Below are 26,153 nucleotides of genomic sequence, written 5' to 3' on the forward strand. Positions count from 1 at the left end.
CACACACCCACTATTAGCATCTAACGGAAACTTGCCATCCGATTAGTATTCTTGATACACCGTGGGTGGCACCGATGCATGGCACCATTTGCCTCCATCCCCCCCCCCCCCCCCAACCTCTTCATCGTTGTCATGTAGTGTAGATGAGTGAATGTCAATGGGGGAGAAGGCTGGATGCAGTGGCAATGAGGAGACGGGAGCTGAACCAGAGGCCGATGCTGAGCTTCTGCCCACACCCCTGGTGGCCCCTGATCTCACCCAGAAACAACAGCCAAAATATGGGCAAAGAGCGTGCACCTACATTCAGAAGCAGAGTAGCAGACTAATACAAAGGTATCTCGATGATTGCAGAAGGACCTGAAGTGGCTTGTGGGTAGCTGCCCAGTAGAAGAGTCCATCCACACACTATTGTGGAATGGCGTCGACTTTCATTGGCTCCAGGATCAGCACCGACGGCGCGGGGTCCACTGGAGCCAAATACAGCAGCGGCTGGTGCGCCCAGGCAGGTATGGAATCTAAAAGTACAAAGCCTGCGGCAGGATAACGCAGTTCCCTTTTGCGAATTTGATTCTGGTGGCGTCTTAGCAATTCCTTCAGTTCCTGCAGTAAAGAGGGAGAAAGCGTAAGATGATGCATTGCTCCCAGGACCTCCATCCACTATACTATCTGTAAAAGACCAAATCGTTAGTATGATATTTTGACTGCGTAGGTAGAGTGGGCAGGTGCAGCAATTGAAGCAAGTGTAGCTCCATCCGTGTAACAACTCCACTGGCGATGGTTCTTTGTGTGGCTGGGAGCATTAGGAAGAAAGGAATGCCAACAGAGCTTGATCTGGTGTTGCTTAAATGTTCGTACAAAACGTTTAGCTACGACATTAGGTAGAGGGTGGAACAGTTCACTCGTGATGTGGCTGATGTCAGAGCTGTGGAAAACTGTTCAGACTTGGTGAAATCCCTGAGCTAGCAGGACAGAGCGGATGAGGTTATATTTGTGGAGAGGGGCCAAAATAAGTTACTGTCAGTTGCACATATAAACTTTATTTGCTAAAACACACAATCACACAAGCAAGAATCAAAACTCTCAAGGTTTTAACGAAAGACCTTCTCTGATTTAATTTAAATCGGCTGAAGGCCACATCTAAAATCCAAGGCACAAGGCCTAAGCAAGGAACTGAGGTACAGGAGTTCTTCTGGAGGTCTCACTTCTTTAGAGAAAAAAAAGTTTTATCTTCAATATAAATAAGCAGAAAGCCTTAGCTTAAATTTTTCCCATAGAACTCGGCTGAAGGCCACACATTAATCAAGAATAGTGTTACGGCTTCAGGTCAAGACAAAGATTTTCCATATTTAGTCTAAATAGGCTGAAAACTCGGCTGAAGCCCGCATATCAACAAAAAATTTAACGGCTTAAGGCCTAGGAAAAAGAGCTTTCAATTTGAAAAGGCTGAAGACCTTATCTTAAAGTATTTCGTGTAAAACTCGGCTGAAAGCCTCAAACCAAAGAATAACAATCTTATGACTTCAGGGCAAGACAAGGATTTTGAATTTTTAATTTAAGAGAGATTAAAACTCGGCTGAAGGTCACACACCATGCAGCAAACAATTTTACGGCTTAAGGCCTAAATTTTGACTAAAATAGGCTAAAGGCTTTATGCTAAAATGATTCAAATAAAACACAGCTGAAGGCCACATACGAAACCCAAACAATCTCACGGCTTAAAGCCCAGACAAAGAAATTTCCATTTTTTAGTTTAAGCTGGAAAACTCGGCTGAAGGCCACATACAAACTAGAAAATATTTCTTACCGCTTAAGGAATAGACATATGGAATTTTGTTGTAATTTTGAAAGGCTGAAACTCAGTTGAAGGCAATATACCAAACAAGAAAAAATTTTTTTCTTTTCAGGCTGAAGGCCTAAGAAGAAAAACCTTGCAATTTTAATAAGCTAAAACCTAGCCGAAGGCCACGCAGAGTACTTAAGACTAAAAGGAAAGCACTATGTAAAACACAAGGAGAGGTGCTCAGAAGGTTCCAAGGGTCAGCCTGGGGAGTAACACTAACGCACGTTTAGGTGAGACAGGAAGCCAGACCCACAACCTTTTAATCGGAATGCAACCCAACCGAAATCCAGACGACTAACCAACCAACAAGATCAGTTCTGCTCCCCCCGACCAGCAAAACAACAAGATGTCAATAGCACAACGTTCTGGATACTGGTGTCCAATCCAGCCCAAAACTACCAACACACCTCAGCTGTCGAACTGCACGCCGTGCTTGACAGCATCAAAACGACGAAGAAAATACACTGCCGAAAGCTACGTCAATGCTCAGGCAAGTAACCGGAACGTCAATGGCCACTAGGCAGAAGATACAGCTGGTACTTGCTGCTCACGGTAATCTCCCAGAAAGCGACAACCAGGATCAAAAGAAGAGATGTGATAGCAGTTCAGGCTTGATAGTAGGTTAAGTTAGGACTTAACTTTAGTGTCCAGGATCGGTGGGCGACGAACTTCGTAACCCTCACAAGAAGCGCCTCACAACTACAAGCGCGCGTGACAGTGGCTCTGGACTGACTACGCGCCACGGAGACTTCCTCGCTGCTCTCCCCGAACAGACTGACTGCCCAAACACCCGGAAACGGTCAAAAGATCAAATACACGTCCGTGATGAGTTGACCGATCGAACGACGAACCAACGGTCGTTTCCGCTCCATTCTTCTTCAGTCGCACAGTACATGTGTGTCACCAGCGGTCGGCAAGTACTGGCTGTCACCACCTCACTGCGGCTCCGTGCCCGATGCTCCTTCGTCCCCAACTGCTGCTCCGTGCCCGACAGCACTGCTGGTCTATCTCCAACTGACTTCCCGACGACCCGGAAATACTATCTGTCGCTCCGGAGATGGTACGACAGTGCACTATCGATATGCGCTGCTGCTGCCACTCATGGATAAGTAAGGCAGGAAGTTAGTGACGCCAGTAAATGGAATAAGAAAATGATGAGGCAGTACCGTAATCGAAGATGACAGACAAAAAATGGCATCGACACGAGCCGTGGACTGCTCACTTGGTGGCAACAAACTGAGGTCCATTGTCAGTCACTCTCGAGGCAAAAGATCGAGGAGAAAGCCTGGATTGTGGCACGAGCTGTATCAGAGTGCAAAGGAAACAGGAAGGAAAATTTGCTGGAAGTGTCAACAACGATGGCCAACTTGTATTCCGGTAAGGACCTGTGAAATCCAAGTGCAAATGTTGCTAGGGTGCTTAGGGTTTAGGCCATGCAAAGAATTACTGATGTGGGGTTGACTGGTGTTCAGCACAGACTTGGCACTGAAAGGTCACCTTTTCAATTTGCGCATCCATACTGTACCAAGTGCAGTTATGTCACGCCAACTGCTTGATGCGAATGACCGTTGTGTAACAAACGAATCACTTCAGGCTGGAGAGCTTGGGAACCACTACAAGTGACTGCTCATTATTGGTGTGAAGCAAAATCACACCTTGCTGAACTACAAGGGTGTGCCGATGGGCAAAATATCGGCTAACCACAGAGCTACGAATCTTTCTGGCAGAATGCGTCCAATCAGTGTGGATGTAGTGCAACAGAGTCTGCAAATCAGGATCCGCTGCGGGGGCTTGGACACTTTTCGGGTGATTAAGTGGGAAGCTATGCAAAGCATGTGTGTCTTGCGTATCAATTTAACAACACAAAGCAGAGGACTCAGCGAATGTTGAATTTGCGCCAAGAGGGAGGCGAGAAAGAGCATCTGCATCGCCAAAATTAGAAGTGTGCATTTATGAAGTCTCAAACTGGTAAATTGACAAAAGAAAGGCTCAGCGTTGCAGCTTCTGTGCTATGCTAGTTAGGACTAACTGAGAAGCGGTAAACAAAGATTGTAGAGGTTTGTGTTCAGTCATCAAGTAAATTTTCTGCCAAAAGGGTACTGAAACAATAGACAATGACGACAGCCTCCTATTCAATTTGCGAATAATTTCGTTTACTTTCGTTCAACAGCTTCGAAGCAAAGACAGTCGGCCTGTCAAAAGTTTATGTGAAAAACGGCACCGACGCCGTAAGAGGAAGCACACACAGCCAAGACCACAGGTCACATTTTTGGTTGGACTATAATGAAAAAGGCACGTATGACTAAACGAAGCACCATTCAACTTCTGGAAAGTAGACTGACACTCTTGCGACCAAATAAAAGCAGCGGTGAAAGACAGCCGTGATTTCAGGGGCGTTAGAAATAAATCGGATGTAATACGTGAGCTTTCCCTGCCCTATTACAGACTGGAATTCTCGCACATTGCGTGGAGGTGGAAGCTCACGGATACCAAGCGAATGTGATTGCAATGGATGAACATCCGGGCTATTAATGAAATGTCCTAAGTACTCATGTTAAACCCGAAAAAACGGCCACTTGTCTCTGTTACATTTGAAATCACCTACAGACAACACTTGAAACACAATGCGGAGATTATTATTGTTTTCTCAGGTATGCGACCTTAGGCGACTCAATCATCTAAATAATTTGAGAAAAAATGAATCTCTGCAGTGAGCTGCTCAAGAAAGCGTTGAAATATTGCGGATGTGGAAGCATTGCCTAATGATAATCTCAAACATTTGAACAGACCCAGAAGGGCGTTAATTTCAGACTTCTGAGTGCTCATACGGAGGTAGTTGCAAGGTAAGCGTCACGATAATCAGTTTTGGCACCCAAATTATCAATCAGTTCTTCTGAGTGTGGCAAGGGATAACTGTCAATGACTGTTTGACGATTCACGGTTTCCTTAAAACTGGCTCACAAACGGAGTCTCAGAATAATAAGATGGGATGCGCACTGACTTTAATAAAAGGTTCTACGACTCCATTGTCTTGCAAAGCAGTAAGTTAATGAACGTTATGTTCTCGAATACCCTGATGGTCTGGACGAGCTCTAATAAAACGTGGCTGTGCATTGCACTTCATTGTGACATAGGCAACAAAATTATTGGCTTTGCCTAAACGTTCCGAAAACAAATCCTGAAATTCTACACATAACTTAGCAACACTCTCCGGAGGAGCAAAGGAAGAAAGAGAAAGTACATTGTCATGACTGCTAACCCAAGCAAGTGAAAAGAGTCTAGACAGAATATGTTCGCACTGTCTCAGAAGGAAGGCAATGTAAATATCACTGTCTTCGTAAAATTTCGGAAAGTGTCAGGAAGGATACAACAGCCTGAGACAGGAATGTTTTGGCCGTTATACAACGTGAGCGTATGGTGCGATTTGCTCATTTTAGGTTTGCCAAGCAATTCGTGCGTGCTTTTGTTGAGCAAAGTCACTGATGCTCCAGTGACAGGTTTGAAATGGACTGACCGTCCAGCAATAGTAAGAGACACACAAAGTTAGATGTCTTCACGTAGCACTGCAGATGAGGTGGGAGGCTTTCTTGAACAGCTATTGGACTGTCTGTCGTTTTGCACGAACAACACTGTGGGGTTGGGAAAACACACTACACACTATCTGTGACTTACATTTGCCTGAAGGAGTAGCAGAAGTGGGTGTCATACATTTCTGTAAGCACACAGACTGCATATGACCCCGTTTGCAGCAATAAAAGCGAGTCGCTTCACGGGAGGGGCAAGATCGGCGATCTTGTGCCGTACTACAGCGAGGGCACGACTTCACACCTTGTGCTGGACGTGTCACAAGTTTACGTCAGCTGTCGTGATAGTCTAGAATCTGCAGTTTCTGTTGCAGGGAAGGGTCTGGGTATTTAATAAGCTGTTCCCGAATCCGAGGGTCAGCTGCGTTGTGGGTGATAGTCTTACGAATCGCGTCACTGTAATATTTGTCAACGCCACATTTTAATCTACACTGTGTAGTAAAGTCTTGAAATTCTGTCATCCACTGACGGTATGTCTGTCCTTATTGCTTACCTAGAGAATTGTAACGGCAGCTGCCACTTGTACGCTGTCCTCATAACACTTTGTATGCGCCTGCAGTGGGTCCTCTTATGATAACGGTTCAAGATGGAACGTGGGAAATAATTAGGTGCACAATCTGTTGCTAGTCATCCCGCCGTCAACAAGAAATAAGAATGTTTGTCAGTACCTTGAATGTGACGTGCTGAGATGGGTACAGCGAAATGTGCGAGGCGCTCTGCCCAGTCTTCCTTCGCCTCACGATGTGGCAGCACATGCACAGGTTGTGCGGGCAGTGGCACTGCCGTTGACTCCGGCGTCTTGTGTGAAGTCATCTGCACCGTCATGAAGTGATTCATCACTTCAAGCAGTTGGACCATTTGTTCACTCTAAAAATGAATAAACTGAGTTAGATCAATTGCAGGTGGCTTAATAGCCATACTCTACGAAGCAATAGACAAAGACAAACAGTGAATAGCAAAAATAGCACAGAGGGAGTTAAAAGTGGTGCAAAGCAGCAACTGCAGAACCTAAAAGATGAAGAAGACAAGCAAGACAAACACCGGTGTAGAAGAAACAAGCAACTGAAAGAAAATAAAAAAGAAAACAGTAAAGAAGAAACAACAAGATTACTACCGCTTGTAGGTACTGGTAGCCTCTACCAGGTTTGTTGCGCACGACTTTGTACACAACTGTAAAGAAATGTGGACAACAGAGTGGTGCATCAACTGTCGTCTTAGGAAAGCTGGATAGTGGCAGAAACAATTAGTGAATAAGATAACATAGAACAGATAGAAAATTTGCTTAACTTCTGCTTCTCTCGCAGGTTCGAATCCTGCCTCGAGTGTTTTTTTTTCCTTTATTGCATTTCTATTGTCCCCGCAGGCGGCGGGCTGGCAACAGCTTAGTACGCCGCTCTTCAGTCTTCAGAATTTTTAAAACATAAGAAGATAAGAAACAACAAAACCGGTGTCGTAAAATGTAAAACGGCAGAAAATTGTGGAAAGTTAAAATATAAAACTAAAGGTGGGCGGTGATAGTAAAATACACAGGAAGCAGACAGGGAAAAAGTAAACAGACAATTAAAAAACCATGGCGACAGTCTGGATTCTGTTCGCAAGAGATATAAAAACTCACACCCTGCGACTGCATGATGTCTGTTCACAACAGTTCGGTAAAGACGCACAACACTTAATGGGAGGGGGGACTTGGACAGATGAGGAGGAAGAAAAAGGGGGAGAGGAGAGGAGAAACGAAAGGCGGGTGGGGGGGGGGGGGGGACGACGAAGGGAGAGGACTCAGAAGGGGGGAGCAGGGCAGACGCGAGAGGGAATGGGGAAAGGCAGAGGAAGGAAGACGCAAAAGGACTCGGCGGAAAGAAGGGAGGCAGAGAGAGGGTAGGCAGGGAATAAAAACAGGATGAAGAGGGGGGAAGGGGAGGGGAAGAGGCAGCCCGGGAAAAGGACAAAGGAAAGGAGGGGGGGTGAGGATCAGAGTTGATAGGAGGGATAAATGGAGGGAGAGAGGGCATCATACGAGAGGGGGAGTTGACGGAAGCCACATTGGGAAAGGAGATAAAGGGTGTAGATATGGAGGGTTGGGGGGACACAACAGTGAAGGCGCACCAGGGGCAGGGGTTGGAGAGGAGAGGAGCAATCAGGGGATGAGGAGGATCAAGGTAGCGGGAGGTGTAGTGTATGCAGATATGTTCGAGGAATAGGAGCAAATGGAGGAAAGGAATCAGGTCGTAGAGGATCCGCATGGGGGATGGGAGGCTCATATGTAAGGCGAGGCGGAGTGCATGCTTCTCGAGGATCTGGCGGGACTTATAGAATTTGGTGGGGGGGGTAGAATTTTGGGGGGGGGGGTCTTGGGCATGGATGTGTGCCATGTCCTTAGGTTAGTTAGGTTTAAGTTGTTCTGATGACCTCAGATGTTGAGTCCCATAGTGCTCAGAGCCATTTGAACCATTTTTTCTGCTTCTCCAAGTGTATGAAGACTCATTGCAAATAATGCAGCATGAAACAGAGCCCAGGTATCAGCGTCAGCAAGGTTAAGACTCGATGTAGTAAGCACGAACGATGGTGTCGCAGTGATGAGGCTCCAAGTGCAAAGGGGTTGAGTCGCTGCCGCTGGCCGTCCTACATCGCAGCGGCAGAGGGCGCTCATGGTAGGGAGCTGCTGGAGTCATGGCTCAGCACATATGCTCCATTGGGTCCGCAAGACCGCGTACGACAGCTATTGCCAAACTCATCCCTAGGAAATAAAATAATTTCACAAAAGCGAGCAGTAAAAATATCTAGTGTTCACCCAAGGTCGTCATGTAATTATCTTTTCAAGGAGTTGGGCATTTTAACTGCACCTTATCAATACATATATTCACTAATGAAATTCTTCACTAAAAATCCATCGCAATTTGAAAAGAATGGTGATATCCATGCTTACAACATTACAGGAGAAAACTACCTTTACTATCCATTATCAAAGCTGTCAATGGCTCGCGAAGGAGTTGGTATGCAACAACGAAAATTTTTTATCATTTGCCGATTATCATATAACTTCTGGCAGGTAGCGTAGCAAGTTTTAAATCTAATGTGTAATCCTTTCTCGTGGACAATTATTGTTGTTCCATATACAAATTTATTTTTAAAAACTGATAGCCCATAAAAAAAAAATATGTGAACACTGAGTTTTAAATGTAGTGGCACGTGCAAGACTACAATGTAATGTGCTCAGTGATGCTACTAAGTAGATATTTATCACAGTTTAGACTATCTTCGAGAAATAAAGATAATATTTTCTTGTTTTAGTAATTAAGAACTAAAATGGGCTTAGAATATGCTGCAATATCGTAAAATACCATATGCCATAAAATAAGTGGTTATTTATTTTCTAACAACAATAAAGCGAGCTAATTTTTTCGATGTAGTACTGAGTCTACATTCAGCAACGACCTAAACTTCCATATTCACAAAAGAAAGGAGGGTGAAGAAGAAGAGGAAGAGTGTGATCACAAAGATTTCCGGTAAGAAAACACCACAAAACCTGTGCCTACACAGAAAGCAATGATGTTCTGTGTCATCGTCCTACCTGAGATGTGAACAAAACCCAGAAAAACTGTATCACCTGTGGGTTGCCTGTATGTAAGGTTTCAACATTTATGCAGTGCTCTAAATGCAAAATATCTCTCTGTTTCATAATAAAAAGGAAATTTCTTTTGTAATTCCATTAAAAATAACATACTGGACCAAAATGGAAATGAGCGACTGGCATCATTGGCCAGGAGGCCCCATCCGTTGAAGTTCAGCTGCCAAGTGCAAGTCTTATTTCAGTCGACGCCACACTGGGCGACATGCGCGCCGGTGATGAGGATGAAATGATGATGAGGACAACACAACACCCAGACCACGAGCGGAGAAAATCTCCAACCCGGCCGGGAATCGAAGCTGGGCCAGCTTGCGTGGGAGGCGAGCACGCTACCACCCAGCTAAGCAACTTACCCATGTCGTACCAGAACTGCTTTTCGGCACTTTCATAAAAGTATATGAATGCTTGATGTCTGTTCTTTCGGTCCGTCTGTGGAATCCGTAGCTGTGTTACATGATATATAAACTAAAGGTGAAGAGGAGAGAATGGGAGGAGACTATTGATATCAGCTGCATCGGAACTTAACACGGAATCAGCAACGACGAGTGAAAATGTGTGCCGGATCGGGAATCGAACCCGAAGTATCCTGCTTACTGCATAGAAAAACATCAATCTCTTGTTCCACTGAACTGCTCATTAAGTAAACTGTCATGGAAGCGGAGTCTATGTACGAAAATTTCTAGATCCTCCAAACTATCCAAGTAAACACATTTATTCTCATATTGAAAAGTCGGTAAATTGTTGTCGATCTCACAAAGCTGATGACTGCACTGACGTAAACGAGCTACTAGTACACTACCATAGCTAGAATAACCGTGTTGCCTATATCGCGTTCTGAACACCCTCCCAGTCTGTCCGATGTAAAACTTGTCACAAGCTCCACTCTTATAGACCCTTCCCCCAACTGCAAAACTCATTTACAGACTGCTCTATACTATGTAGGACAGGCTTCCCTAATTCTGTAATAGCATTATAACCTACCTCTACATTATGCTTTTTAAACTCATTACTAATCTTCAGAGAGGATGGGCCAACATACGTCATAGCAGCAGATCTAGCTTCTTCGGTCTTTACTCTGGTCCCTTCATGATTCTGTGGCAGAATTTTTTCACCCACTTAGCTAATATCATGATGGTGCAGTGGTTAACGCAACTGCCAAGTAAGCAGGAGGTCCCGATTTCGAGACCCGGGTAGGAAAACATTTTCGTTCGTCGGCACTGATTCCGCGTAAAGTCCCGATGCAGTTGACATCGATAGTCCTTCCCCTTTCCTTTCCTCACCCCCCCCCAATCACTTTTACTTTACATATAAATCCATAAAAAAATAGTAAAATGGACCACATTCGTAGGGAGTGCAAAAAGTAAGTAGTGCATGTCGTCCCACGTTAAGGTCATTGCTCAATAGGTATGGCACAATGTCAGAAGAAAGTACCCGTTTTGGGCATCCTGCAGTTCTGCAGAGATTCCTACAACATGTGCGTTACGCTGTGCAAGTGAATCGGTGTGGAAACTGGAAACTTACTCCAAAGCTAAGTAAGCGGGACAGTACTATTCTTGTGGGCAAAGGGTCTAAATTACACACAGATTCACCTTGAAGTTCTGGGGGTATAAGGACCAAATGCAATGTTGTATCCAGCCGTACTGAAACAGTGCCAGCAATTTGATCAAAGCAAGATAGACCTGGGTGTTTCTGGACGGAAAGGAAGACCATCGACTTGGATCTCAGACGTCAATGTCCAAACAGTCAACGAACTGATTCGCAGCAATCGCTTATTTTCCGACACCGAAGACGTCCATACGATTCTCGAATAGCGGAATGACCGAGGAGCGATTTCTATCGTTGTGGAATTGAACGCCTGGTAAAACGCTCCGCCGGCCGCTGTGGCCGAGCGGCTCTAGGCGTTTCAATACGGAACCACGCTACTGCTACGGTCACAGGTTCGAATCCTGCCTCAGGCATGGATGTGTGTGATGTCATTAGGTTAGTTAGGTTTTAGTAGTTCTAAGTCTATGGGACTGATGACCTCAGATGTTAAGTCCCATAGTGCTTAGAGCCATTCGAACCACTTTTTTGTAAAATGCTTCTACCTTTGTTTATAGAGACTTGGTGTCTATGTTGAAAAACAATTTCATGTGTCTCTCGCACACTGAAGTGCCGCGCACTTGATCTGAAACAATAACATTTAAATTACTTTTTACAGGCCCCTCATATGGAAATATTCTGAATGTATTTTCGGATATAATAATAAAATAGCATTTGCTGTATTTGGGTAAACATGTTCACGTATTTCAGCTGACCGTTTATAATTAAAAGCCATAAAACAAATTCCTGAAAACATGTCATTACTAGGATAAAAATCCTATTTGAGTGCTGATGCTACATGACCTAACATTTTTTTTTTATTTAGTAATAATGAAATAATGACCGCATGGCATTGGTGGCATGGAGACCCCTCGCGGGGCGGTTCGGCCGCCGCTCCACAAGTTCTTTAACGCCACTACGGCGACTTGCGATTGAATGAGGATGAAATGATGATGAAAGACACACAACACGCAGTCATCTCGAGGCAGGGAAAATCCCTGATCCCGCCGGGAATCGAACCCGGGACCCCGTGGGCGGGAAGCGAAAACGCTACCGCAGGACCATGAGCCGCGGACTTATATTTAGTATTTTAGTCTTATTTTGTACCAGGAAACTGCACTGACCACCATTATAAACCTTTCATTCATAAATTCTAAGCTCGGGACAGAGGAGATTAATTAACGTCGTAAAAACACAGCATCTGCGCAATACACTGGTGTTTTCTTCACATGTTATCAGTTTGAATACCGATGCACTTTACAAACATATGCAATTATCAGAATAATAATTAGAAACAAATGTACTGTATTTTTTTGTCCTAGGACGTGACTATAGGTATATCACAGTTTCCTGTCGGTTTCAGAAGTGATCTATTAGCTGTGTTTTCATATTAGTGCCTTTTTTTTTGTCAAGAAATAAGCTGTAAAATGTTTTTAGAAACTGTAGCTGCTGACATCAGGTTGCTAATTTATAGTATTATTAGCAATTTTTTTGTACAAAAGTATTTCAAGTAACTGGTCTATTTCTCGATGCTACTTAGAATTTGTTAACGTATATGTGTTCTGCTATCGTGGATTTTTTGTGGTGGCTCACGAAAAAGTATCAGTATGCTCTTTTTAAAATGTCCGTGAAGTTTTTCGATCTTCCTCTTATGTAAGAAGTTCATCCACTGTTGAACCAGAATTTGTTTGCATGACTATGATATGTTACGGGGGTGTTCGTATGTACTGTGTGGCAAGTTCTTTACATGTTTATTTTTTAAATATCTCTCTACTCGGTTGGTTGATTTGAAGGAGGTAACCAAACAGCGAGGTCATCGGTCCCATCGGATTAGGAAAGGATGGTGAAGGAAGTCGCGCGTATCTTTTCAATGGAATCTTCCCGACATTTACCTGAAGCGATTTAGGGACATCACGGAAAATCTGAATCTGGTTGGCCGGACTCGGGTTTGAAACGTCGTCCTCCCGAATGCGAGTCCAGTGTGGTAACCACTGTGTCAAAGCGCTCGGTAATATCTCTCTATCTTACAACAATATACAATAGGTAAGGAATAACTATAAACAAAGAAGTTGTATTTTTCGTATACTAAGGCCTGAGTACTGTTAAGATGATAGTTTCCTGTATATTTCAGATATACAGATATGCCTGAGGCTGAATCTGATTTAAAGGACAATGGGCATCTTTTAACTTAATAGTTTAGTGTCATGAGTTTTTAGATGCTTGAGCTGTTTTGTAATAGAAGTAATTGTTTTTGACTGAATTAAAATGCTTTTTCTTTGTATCGTTATTGGAAATTATTTGCAGACAATAGTGCTGTTTACAGAGATGTGGAACCACAAGAAATCCTTTTGAAACTTATTCCCAGAAAATCAATGATTTATTTATAGCAATATCAAACTATCAAAAGCAGTATTTTTTACAGAGAAACTTGTATTTGAACAGTGACTTAAGTTTTAAGTCATTAGTTTCACTTTCTTTTATTTTGTTTGTTTATACATCACACGTAATCAAGAAATAAAGTTCGTACATCCACCTTTCATGGAAGTATTATTTATAATTATTATCTTGGCGCCACCTACATTAGTGTACTGCTCTTTGGCTATTTGCTTACCGTATAGACATTACAGGGGGAAGGAGTGTGTAGGGAACCACCTTTATTAATTTTATTTATTTTTATTTCATATCAGGATCTTTTTTACCCCTTATCCATAAATCAATTATCGACATTTGTATGATATATGGATATATGGACGGTTGCAAGTGAACGTGCAGTCATAGAATCAGAGTAGCTCTCTCGGTTGTCATTGCAGAAGCAGGGAAACATCTGTCGACATTTAGCTTTCAAAGCTGGCTCGTGACGTGATCGGTGAAGGCGACAGATTGTCCTGCTCTTTTTAAAAGTTCTTTCTGGGATTGATCAGATAGTCCAACCGGCGAACTGTGGAATTTTCCAGTGAACTCTTAATCGAATATTGTTCAGTAAACTGATAAGGAGGTTTGAGTAACGGGCGATGACTTTTTTTTGTATCCACGTGATTGGGTATTTCTCCATTGACCCTACAGATTTTCTCGAGCTGAATTAGTGGTCACAAGCCAGTCTGACGGCTACTACTCACACTTCCAAGAAATTATTAGGATTTTCTTTAGCTGGTGAGCGTATCTTCTGGTGACTTTCTTTGCCAGTTGTAGTGAGAGTTTGAACTCGAATGGGCTCACAAGAGCAAACGTGTCCCATCCTTCACGTGATATGGTACTTTGCTGACGGAGTAAAATCAGAGAGTTCCTTAACAAATCAACCGCTGCTAGGAACCATAATATTAAGTTGATTTTAGCTTTGTTAAATGAATGCTAAAATTCGAGATGAGGGTAACTTACGTTAATAAACGACCTTTTTCGTGAAGTACACTTCGCTATTCTTTTCGCCCACGAGCATTCCACTTCTCACTTTCACTTCCTGGGAATGTTGGGAACAGCTGCTCTGTTTGAGAAACACGTTTTTAAATTATTAATGAAATTCATTCCCTGGTCAGTCGTGATGAAGTTCTTTAGTCAGATTCCGTTGCTCGTTGTAGGTAAATCTTTTGACCAGATCTCATTATATTCTCTTGCCACCTTCGGACGACACTGCACATAATGTAACTTACCAGTAGACAGACATTGACTACTCTTGACAACAAGCACTGTAGCTTCGAAAAGTTCATTAGATACAGCGGAAGATGTAGCCTCTTTTTTCAATAATACTAAATTTTAGAATCGAACAGAATCAGATGATCGTAGCATCAATGCCTACGGCTAAGTCTGATTTAAAGTACAATGGGTATCCTTTAACATAATACGAGTGCTTTAGTTTCATGAGTTTTGAGGTAGACAGTCTTCAGAAGAGTGGAAGTAATTACATAAGAAAACCTATTTTAATTTTGTCTTAAAAATTGCTTACATTACACACAAGATATTAAATATCCATTAACAGGTTGTTCAAAATACGTGTACCCAAAGTACACCCTTCCTGTACTAAGCTTAACCTGTGAAGTCGTTATAGAATAGAAATATCGTTATGAACACAGGACATTAATATATAGAAATCTTATGAAAATGTTATCAAGAAATCTAGATTTTAAAAAAAGTCACCGCAAATTTTTCTAGAACTCACATTACTAGAATCAAGTAGCCAAGACGATTCACCGACTATTTCGGATGCGTTTTCTCGACCTCTGCAGTCCGATATAGGATTATAAGATTTCTCTCAATAGGATGAGCGTGCTCTATACCAAAAATCATTTACTCGAACAGCTGATACATATGGTGTACAAGTCAATGTTTTATAAAACTACCCGATAGATTAAAACTATGTGCCAGACCGAGACTCGAACTCAGGACTTTTGCCTTTCGCAACCAAGTTCTCTAGCAATTGAGCTACCCAAACATGACTCACGACCCGTCCTCATATGTCCACTCCTACTTTCCACATTTCACAGACGTTCTCCTTCAGGTGCTTGGGTAGCTCAGCTGTTGCTTGGGTACCTCAGTCGGTAGAGCCTTTGCCTATGAAAGACAAAGGTCCAGAGTTCGAGTCTCGACCCCGTACAGCGTTTTTTTCTGCTAGGAAATTTCACGATTAGCCGGCACGGTACCTCAGCATGTTCGGTCAGAGTCCGGCCTGCCTGCCTGCCTTCTGTAGTTAAAAATCACTGAGTGATGTATTCAGCGATGAAGCTGAAGGGTTGTCCTATGATGTCCGCCCAGATCTAATGACGAGAACAATGCGAACAAACTGAAGAATAATTTTAAAAAGTGAAGTTGGTAGAGTCCGCGAAAGGCGAAGGTTCCGTGTTCGAGACTCGGTCCAACACACAGTTTTCATCTCCCAAAAGTTTCATGTCAGCGCACACTACGCTTTTGAGTGTAAAATTTCATTCAAGGTTTTTATAGGTTGGAACCGCTCTACAGGATCAGTGGTGAATGGCCCATCTTAATTAGAGAAAGATGAGCAATGTTACTCTTGAAAGGGAGCAATAGAAAATGTTAACGTGGTCTCAGGAAACTTCTACAGCATCGATAGTAAGGTCCCAGAATTAATTTTTCTCTCTCTCTCTCTATCTCTCTTTCTCTCTCGCTCTCTCTCGCTCTGTATCTCTCTGTCTCCTTCTCTCTCTCTCTCTCTTTGTTTTCGGGTCATTAGTTTTCTAGTTTGACATGGCCCGACATGTATGCTTTTGTCAACCTCTTCATCTTAGAGGAGCTGCTGTATCCAACGTTCTCAAATATTTGATGGATATATTCCATTGTCTTTATCCCCTAGAATTTTTACCCTCTGTATCTCGTTCACGTTTCATGAAAGTTGGTGTCTTAACATCAGTCCTGTTATCCCGTCCCTTCTTCTCCTCAATTTTTCCACTCGTTCTTTCCCTCGCCGATTCTGCGAAGAACTTTTCATACCTCGTCCTATCGGTCCACTTGACTTTCAGTATTCTTTTACAGCAACTTGGATGTATAAGCTGTTAATTTACGTGCTAGTTTCCGCACTTACTTCCGCTTACTATCTTCGGGATTGTGTGTATGACATTTTTGTTAATGTCTAATTGTATGTCTTCACACTCATAAATTCTAAACAAACTTGGGCAGTCGTCTTGTTGTCATTTTCTCTAGTGATTTTAAACGTTCCCGATGAATTTTATCTATGCTACCCGCCTTATTTTATCGCAAGTCTTCCAAATGCTAAATTCTCGATCCCCTTGTCTTCCATATCGGCTCCAGACTCCTATTTCTTCTTCTATCGCGCCATCAGACAGGACCTATCCTTCATAAAGGCCTTCAGTGAACTCTTTCTACGTATCCTCTCTCTCCTCTTCGTTTCATAGTCGAATTCCTCTTGCACTGTTAATTTCGATGCCTTTGCTTTTAATTTATCGGAAATATGCCACTCTCTGCCTTCCCCTACAGTTCTTATCATCTACAGCTCCCTCTAATACCGTGGAAGATATTCCCTGATGTCTTAACATATGTTCTGTCATCCTGTTTCTAATTCTTGTCAGTGTTTACGTATGTTCCGTTCTTCGCTGATTCCGCAGAAAAACTCTTCATTCGTTATCACAGAGGTCCATCTAATTTTCAACATTCTGCTGTAGAACCAATCTTTAAACGCTTCGATTCTCTGCATTTCCAGTTTTCCTAAGTTCATGATTCACTACCATACAATGCTGTGTTCCAAACGTAAATTCTCAGAAATTTCTTACTCAAATTAAGGCCTATATTTAATATTGGTAGACTTATTTTGCGAGGAATATCCTTTTTCCCTGTTGGTTTGCATTTCCTCTTTCCTTTGTCTATCATGGGTTATTTTGCTTCGAAGGTGGCAGAATTTCTTAACTTCGTTTACTTCGTGATCCCCAGTTTTTCGCTGCTCTCATTACTGTTACTCATCGTTAGTTTCGGCTTTCTTCCGTTTTCTCTCCGTCCATAGCGTGTGGTCATTCACTTCAACAAGTCCTGCTGTTCTTTGTCACTTTCACTAGTGACAGCGATATCATCAGTTAACCACACCATTGTCATCCTTTTAACACCATTCTTGAACCTTCCTATTATTACCGTGATTGCTGAATTATTTCAGGAGAATTCCCTAACGTAAAGAGAGAGCCCAAAATCTGTACCATCCTTGTCAAACTAGTCTTGTAAGTATGAATGATATTTTCACTCTGCAGCGGAGTGTGCGCTGATATGAAACTTCCTGGAAGATTAAAACTGTGTGCCCGACCGAGACTCGAACTCGGGACCTTTGCCTTTCGCGGGCAAATGCTCTACCATCTGACTAACGAAGCACGACTCACGCCCGGTACTCACAGCTTTACTTCCGGTAGTACCTCGTCTCCTACCTTCCAAACTTTACAGAAGCTCTCCTGAGAACCTTGCAGAACTAGCACTCCTGAAAGAAAGGATATTGCAAAGACATGGCTTAGCCACAGCCTGGGGGAGGTTTCCAGAATGATATTTTCACTCTGCAGCGGAGTGTGCGCTGATATGAAACTTCCTGGCAGATTATAACTGTGTACCCGACCGAGACTCGAACTCGGGACCTTTGCCTTTCGTGAGCAAGCGCTCTACCATCTGAGCTACCGAAGCACAACTCACGCCTGGTACTCACAGCTTTACTTCCGCCAGTATCTCGTCTCCTACCTTCCAAACTTTACAGAAGCTCTCCTGCGAACCTTGCAGAACTAGCACACCTGAAAGAAAGGATATTGCGGAGACATGGCTTAGCCACAGTCTGGGGGAGGTTTCCAGAATGATATTTTCACTCTGCAGCGGAGTGTGTGCAATATACTTTCTTTCAGGAGTGCTAGTTCTGCAAGGTTCGCAGGAGAGCTTCTGTAAAGTTTGGAAAGTAGGAGACGAGGTACTGGCGGAAGTAAAGCTCTGAGTACCGGGCGTGAGTCGTACTTCGGTAGCTCAGATGGTAGAGCGCTTGCCCGCGAAAGGCAAAGGTCCCGAGTTCGAGTCTCGGTCGGGCACACAGTTTTAATCTGCCAGGAAGTTTCATAGCCTTTTAAGTATTTAAAGGCCTATATATATTAACTCTGTTTATTTTTGTTGTTCCTAAACTGTAATATCATGACATGTCCAACGTCCTTGTAAAACTGACCCTCAGATGAATAAAATTACTAATACTACTATTCAGTAAATAATAACTGTGATGTTGTCAGCTCGTTTAATTTGTCTGTGTGCGGTTTATTATCAAAGCTTTCATGGGTGTTACTCAAAAAGTACCAGTCACTACCTAGATGATGTTATTCATTGCGCTTTGACAAGCCCCAAAAGATGCGGGTATTTTCATAAGCAAGCACAATATAACATCATATCACAAAGCAATATGCTGCTGCTTTATTATGGCTATTTCATCGTACTCAAGGAACGAAGGAAGCATGATTTCGATGTCGAGGTGGTTAGTCGGAACGTTAGCAGGAAACAAGTTGCGAATAAGAAGGCAGGAGAACCAACAGCTTTGTTAGGGGAGTAGTCCACCGGAAGTAAATGAAGGAAAAGATGGAAAACCTAAATCAGGCTCTGTGGGCGAGGACTTGAAACCTGTTCATCAACAGTCTGACGTCAGTGACTTGGCTCCTGACTACAGTGGAACTAGTCTTGTTGCATTCGTCTACCTTTCATTCTGGAAAGGCGTTCGATAGCGATACGAGGAAGCTAAGGACTATGATAAATCAAAAAATATTTCCAGAATATTTTATTGAAGCTCTTGGAGCCGTTTATGGACATATTTTCCCCTTTTTTGAATTGGCTTTTGACTGGTTCAATGCGGGCGGCCACTATCCTTTCATGTACCAATCTGTGTGAATGTAAAAATAAAGGTTCTTTAGTTACTTCCATTCCACAGTTTCACACAATATTTTATTACTTTTTATTTATTTGTATAACCTGATCTTGTTAAGGCCATCAGGCCCTCTCTCAGATGGGACCAGAGTTTCACACACACAGTACTTTTTTACGTCATAGTTTCCTAGAAAATAACGATTTTAATATGACAGAAATCATATGAGCGTCTGCAGTGGCAGTGTGAGTAAATAACACCGAACATGAACTAATAAAGTTAATACGGGCGGTACTTTTAGTACTGAAACTGCTGTCGCTATTAGTGATAACGGTAATAGTAATGATAGTATCGGATATAAAAAGAATTTACAGTAGTGCAAAATAGATTTTTTCTGATATAGTGAGTTCTGGGGAAAGGAAATTTAAGCAGACTGCTAAGAATGCTTGGAAAAAAGGAAAACATGGTTGGAAAGAAGAATTTCATGGGTGACGAATGTGTACAGGGACAATGGTAATCCTTATTGTTGCTCTAGTAACTACGTCATTAAATGTCTCCTGAAGTTGGAAATGATATTCGATTCTCTGCGAGAACTTATTCCAGAGTCAGGTTCCTGCAACTGAAAAGGACTTCGAGAAAGTGGCTGATCTATAGAGTGGGACAGAAAGGATTTTGTTGTGAATGGAGCGGGTGTTTCTGCTATTTTGTTCAGATAAGAGCGTTAAGGTCGAGGAGAGATATGAGGGACAGTGTTCGTTCAACTCGTCAAAACGAGATAAGGTTTTGCGGATACAAAAGGCCGTAATAGGAATTAATTGTTTTGTGATTTAGAGGTCGTTCATTTTCACAACATTGGGTACACTCAGCAGAGCTTCTCAGTGTATTTACTCCTTAATGACACCAACAGCTCAATTCCCAATATGCCAGGCATTAGAAAAGTTTTCTTAAGGAATTAAAATCACACACTTTGGTCTAGACAGATTTATATTATTTATTTATTTCTCTTTATTAATATTCCCTCATATGGGCAGTTCTTTTTTTCTTACATAACATTTCATTTTTGACACACGTTGTACATAGCACGTACCAATTTGTATTGTTTTTTCTTCAATTATTCGTCAAGTTCTTTTTACCTTGTTCCGTGCTGACTGACGGAAGAGTTTCCATTATTAAGCATCTTAAATTTTCAGTTGCTTCTCAGGTACCTTGAAAAGCTTAACTACTGACGAATAGGGGCCAAAAGATTTGTAGGTGGTCAACTCCTACTTCATCGATTAATATTTTTAGCAGATGCAGTTGATTTACTTATTAACTATATGTCATAAAACATGTCACTTACAACCTATCTTGAGCACAGCTCCAGCGCAATATTGCAGCCTTGAAAACCGTTTCTCACTTTTTATCGTCTTGGCTTCGATAACTTCGTAATTATCGTATCCATCTTAATTTGCGTTTATTACATAAGATTTTTAGTTAAAATGGCAAAAGAGTTTTTTTTTTTTTTTAATTTCTCCGCTTCCTTGAGGACGATCTCATTTGGAAACAGTAGTTTCTCAGTTCTTTTGTAAATATGAATTTCTTATTTTTGTTTTTCTGATACGTCCTTGTGCATCTTCTCATAATGAGTCAATAAAAGAACAGTGTAATTCAATTCAGAAGTAACATTTCCTTTCTATTTGGACTATTTTATATATTTCACGGTTATACAGTTACGGTACTGTTCCCATGCATCCAGTCTTATCTCGTAGAGGAGAATGGGAGAGGCAGATAAACTGAGCCACCCCTGCTATATAGTCTTCGCCGCACGGCGATGGACACGGAACGTATCTCTGGAGATACCAATACGACTATCGAGTCTGAGGTCGGCACCGGAGTGAAATGTGCTCGCTGGGGCCCACATTTCGCCGCTTACTGTTTCCGTTACGAGCCGGGATCGATTACGGAGGGGCCTCATCGGCGTATGGAGGCTCCCCGATTGCCCATAGTCGGCTGCGGCCGGTCAGTCATCTGCAGACCCAGGCCGAGTTACCGGGCGGTGTGGGCTGTCGCCCCAGATGCGGATCACGTCTCCGCAGCCAGAGGTGGAGACTCCGAGGCAAACCGCACCCGGGAGATGTAACCTCCATCGGCTCTGCTTAATCAGTAGTCAAGCGCGGCGCGCATATAAAAATGAAGGGCGAGAGGCGGTCCTCGCCGGATGTGACCTGCCTCGACCTGCGAATAAAATTTGCCCTCCATTACGGTCTCTCCTACGGCCGCCATCGAATCTTCCTCCAAAGTTACTCTGATGGTGCCCATTCTCAATTCTTTTTGAGTACGTCTGGAGTCTAAGACTTGTCAGTTATACGATCCCTTTATCGTTTTTCATGATTAGAGGAAGCCGCATGTAATTCGTAACACCGGTGCCGTGCACGAATAGTTGCTGAGTTACTAGAAACTGAGTTTAGCAGCCCGATTGAATTTTCAGTCATTGAGAAAAAAGATCATCATGTAGATGAATTTTTTGTTTTGTTTTGTTTTGTAAACAGCAAGAGTCCTGTTACTTAAAACTGTCTTTGTGAGTTTCAGATCAAGAAATTCGGAACACTGTAGAGCACTGGAAAGCAACAACACCTGACTGAAAGTAACCACAGCCCTAATGAAACAATAACTCCGGATCTTAAAACACAGTAATCGTTTGTACCACTTATCGACAACTGAATAAAATTACCACATCCAGAAAGCTATCATGCAGGACAAAACTAGTACTCTGCAGCAAATATCATTCAATACTCTACTAAGCGAAGTGTCAAATAACACACGATGAAACACTCTCTCTCTCTCTCTCTCTCTCTCTCACACACACACACACACACACACACACACACACACACACAAACGCGCGCAAGCGCGAACGCGCAGACACACACACACAAACGAAAACACATCGGAAGAAATTTAAATATCACGGCCGTCAATCGAAAATAAAACAGTGAAACGAACGAATGTCAAGAGCATATTTTTCACGTAAATGTGCAGTGAAGAGTGTGTCTAAGCCACAGTAACATAGTAACATCCACAATTCGGGAACAAGCACGACAAAACGTAAGTAAACGCTGTTAAAATCCGCACACAATCTATAAATGACAAACTACAACATACAGTTTTCCATACGAGAACCTGAGGAACTTTTACCGATCTCCATAGGTTATTTTAAACATGAAAAGAGCAACACATTTAATAGGCAAATAAAAATAAAAGGCAGACTAGGATAGATACATTCCATCAGTCGTAAGCATCAAAAACAGGTGCATATGCCACTATTTTGCCGGAATTAACAGTTTTAAATTAATTAAAAAAATTAAAAAAAACAATCGATTCAAATGTTGCCCAAACATCCCTAATTTGTAGGTGACATGCTGTATTAGTTTTGATTTGTGGATAATTTATGTTAACAGTACACTTCATGTAATAGAAGTGAAGTACATACGTAATCTGAACAACAACCAAATGTGATGTCAACATATTCCTAACCTATATAATATTTGTATGTATATATTTCACAAACAATTAAAAAAAAAAGCCCGCTCAGGGTGGTACAACTGTGGTAAAACATGTTTTGGGATGAAAGAAATCAGAAATCGTGTACTTGCCAGAAGACCGACCCTCTTTAGCTCCTTATTGTCTCCGGTAGACTATATATTTATTCGTTCTACGTTATAGCTTATTGTCTTGTATTCTGTGATAAACCATGTTTTCTGTATACAGTTCTATTTTCACGATCGCTTTGGAGGGCATAATACCGACAGTACGCTAAAAATGATGAAATATTTTATTATTTCTATTACAACTGCTAATATTGTGACGTACCACCTCTTTATTTAGTCCCCAAAACACACGTATTTCTTTTTCAGCCGCCACCAAAATCATTCAGTAATACAGCTAACTGCAATTAATAGCGTTAACAGCCTCGTTATAAAATGTTTACCCACTGAGGCAATGATAATTTCCTAAATACGTACCACCATCCCCGTGCGCAGCTCTCATAATATCGGTAAACTGCATCCGCATCCGCATCAGCGGCAAAACACTACCAACAACAAACCAAGTTAAACGAACACGGTTAATAGCCAATACTGAAAATTAAGCTTGGCCTCTTCCGTCCACTTACACCTGCAGCACATATAAAGATTCCGCTCCACGCTGGGACATAGGGACATATGGAACTCGTCGAATAAGTATTGTAATAAGAATTAAAAAAGAAGTTCTTATGCCAGTCTCCAACAATTTATGACTCCGTACATTCACTCACACAAAAGCGTAAAGCTTATTTCACCCACGGAAATTTCTAACTCCCCTTTGGAACTACTCACAGTAAAAGATAGACGCAATCTCCAGCCTTCAGTCCCCAGAATTCCCAAAACCCACATCTAAAACAACCGCAATGAATTCCCGCTTAACATTAACCTTATGCTGTGACGCCTTTATCAGCTTTTCCAGGTAGAACTGCGAATCTCTTCCGTGTTGCTGCTTACTCGCTGCCTCTAGCGACCACACTCAGCACTCGCCATCACACCCGGGTCGATCACACCAACCAAACACCGACTGCCCGCCCTCTCCACATGCTTCTCTACTCCAACACTCTTTCTGTTTTTATTTCATCTACATCTACATCTACGGGATTGCTCTGCTATTCACAGCAAAGTTCCCAGCATAGGGTTCAATGAACCACCTTCAAGCTGTCTCTCTGCCGTTCCACTCTCGAACGGCGAACGGGAAAAACGAGCACTAAAATTTTTCTGTGCGAGGCCGGATTTCTCTCATTTTATCGTGATGATCATTTCTAAGTAGCTAAGTGCCAACAAAATTTTTTCACAATCGGAGGAGAAAATGGGTGATTAAAATTTCATGGGAAGATAGGTCTCAAAAACGCCTTTGTTTTAATGATTGCCACTCCATGTGTGTTCGTAGATTTTCCCGGTGAATGAGATGCTTGAAGGTCTGTCGGGCATGCAGCCGGGTTGACTGGTCGTTGTAGAACGCATTTTCGACGGCGTAACGTGCCATCATCATCAGGTTACTCCTGTTGACTGACGTCCTAGGCCGGCGGGTGGTGTGGTATATATACCTGTCGCCTCTCCCCTCCTCTGACTCTGCGTATGGACCGAGGGATGTGCAGGCCGCGGTGGAGGGGGTTGCTTGCGCTGACGAGATGACTGATGGGTATCAGTATGCATGCCGATTGAAATCCGGCTGCACGAGAACCTTATTAACAAGGACAATGGATTTCAACTCAGCCAAGCGTGGAATCCAGCAATAAAAGTTCTGCAGGAGCAGCGGAAACGGGGCACCACACCCGCCGAAGGCGACATGCGTACTGACGCCCATCAGTCATCTCATCAGCGCAAGCTACCCCCACCACCACGGCCTGCACATCCCTCGGTCCATACGCAGAGTCAGAGGAGGGGAGAGGCGACAGGTATATATACCATACCACCCGCCGGCCTAGGACGTCAGTCAACAGGAGTAACCTGATGACGATGGCCGTCGAAAATTCGTTCTACAACGACCAGTCAATCCGGCTGCATGCCCGACAGACCTTCAAGGATTGCCACTGCAATTTACCTGTGATGTCTGTGCCACTATCTCCCCTATTTTGCGATAGTACTAAACGAGCCGCCTTTCTTTGAACTTTTTCGATGTCATCCGTCAGTCGCACCTGATGCGGATACCACACCGCACAGCAATACTCCAGAATATGGCGGACAAGCGCAATATGTCTCTTTAGTAGACCTGTTGCACCTTCTAAGGGTTCTGCCAATGAATCGAGGTCTTTGGTTTGCTCTGCACACAACATTATATATGTGATCGCTCCAATTTAGGTTATTTGTAATTCTAATCCCTAAGTACACTCCTGGAAATTGAAATAAGAACACCGTGAATTCATTGTCCCAGGAAGGGGAAACTTTATTGACACATTCCTGGGGTCAGATACATCACATGATCACACTGACAGAACCATAGGCACATAGACACAGGCAACAGAGCATGCACAATGTCGGCACTAGTACAGTGTATATCCACCTTTCGCAGCAATGCAGGCTGCTATTCTCCCATGGAGACGATCGTAGAGATGCTGGATGTAGTCCTGTGGAACGGCTTGCCATGCCATTTCCACCTGGCGCCTCAGTTGGACCAGCGTTCGTGCTGGACGTGCAGACCGCGTGAAACGACGCTTCATCCAGTCCCAAACATGCTCAATGGGGGACAGATCCGGAGATCTTGCTGGCCAGGGTAGTTGACTTACACCTTCTAGAGCACGTTGGGTGGCACGGGATACATGCGAACGTGCATTGTCCTGTTGGAACAGCAAGTTCCCTTGCCGGTCTAGGAATGGTAGAACGATGGGTTCGATGACGGTTTGGATGTACCGTGCACTATTCAGTGTCCCCTCGACGATCACCAGTGGTGTACGGCCAGTGTAGGAGATCTCTCCCCACACCATGATGCCGGGTGTTGGCCCTGTGTGCCTCGGTCGTATGCAGTCCTGATTGTGGCGCTCACCTGCACGGCGCCAAACACGCATACGACCATCATTGGCACCAAGGCAGAAGCGACTCTCATCGCTGAAGACGACACGTCTCCATTCGTCCCTCCATTCACGCCAGTCGCGACACCACTGGAGGCGGGCTGCACGATGTTAGGGCGTGAGCGGAAGACGGCCTAACGGTGTGCGGGACCGTAGCCCAGCTTCATGGAGACGGTTGCGAATGGTCCTCGCCGATACCCCAGGAGCAACAGTGTCCCTAATTTGCTGGGAAGTGGCGGTGCGGTCCCCTACGGCACTGCGTAGGATCCTACGGTCTTGGCGTGCATCCGTGCGTCGCTGCGGTCCGGTCCCAGGTCGACGGGCACGTGCACCTTCCGCCGACCACTGGTGACAACATCGATGTACTGTGGAGACCTCACGCCCCACGTGTTGAGCAATTCGGCAGTACGTCCACCTGGCCTCCCGCATGCCCACTATACGCTCTCGCTCAAAGTCCGTCAACTGCACATACGGTTCACGTCCACGCTGTCGCGGCATGCTACCAGTGTTAAAGACTGCGATGGAGCTCCGTATGCCACGGCAAACTGGCTGACACTGACGGCGGCGGTGCACAAATGCTGCGCAGCTAGCGCCATTCGACGGCCAACACCGCGGTTCCTGGTGTGTCCGCTGTGCTG

The 26,153-nt window shown here is 43.5% G+C and overlaps 1 protein-coding gene across 1 annotated transcript in view; it reads right to left on the reverse strand.

Annotated features, from left to right (window-relative positions):
• Positions 1-405: 405 nt before the first annotated feature.
• The window catches only part of LOC126195493 (uncharacterized), a 453,513-nt gene continuing 427,765 nt past the window's right edge, over positions 406-26,153 (reverse strand). Inside the window, exons 7-9 of the mRNA XM_049934121.1 lie at positions 11,212-11,216; positions 6,093-6,291; positions 406-530 (exon numbers count right to left, since the gene is read on the reverse strand). Of these exons, the coding sequence (XP_049790078.1) occupies positions 406-530; positions 6,093-6,291; positions 11,212-11,216 (329 nt within the window). The remainder of the gene's footprint in view (positions 531-6,092; positions 6,292-11,211; positions 11,217-26,153) is intronic.

Source organism: Schistocerca nitens, chromosome 7 (assembly GCF_023898315.1).
Source record: "Schistocerca nitens isolate TAMUIC-IGC-003100 chromosome 7, iqSchNite1.1, whole genome shotgun sequence".
NCBI classification, from domain to species: domain Eukaryota; kingdom Metazoa; phylum Arthropoda; class Insecta; order Orthoptera; family Acrididae; genus Schistocerca; species Schistocerca nitens.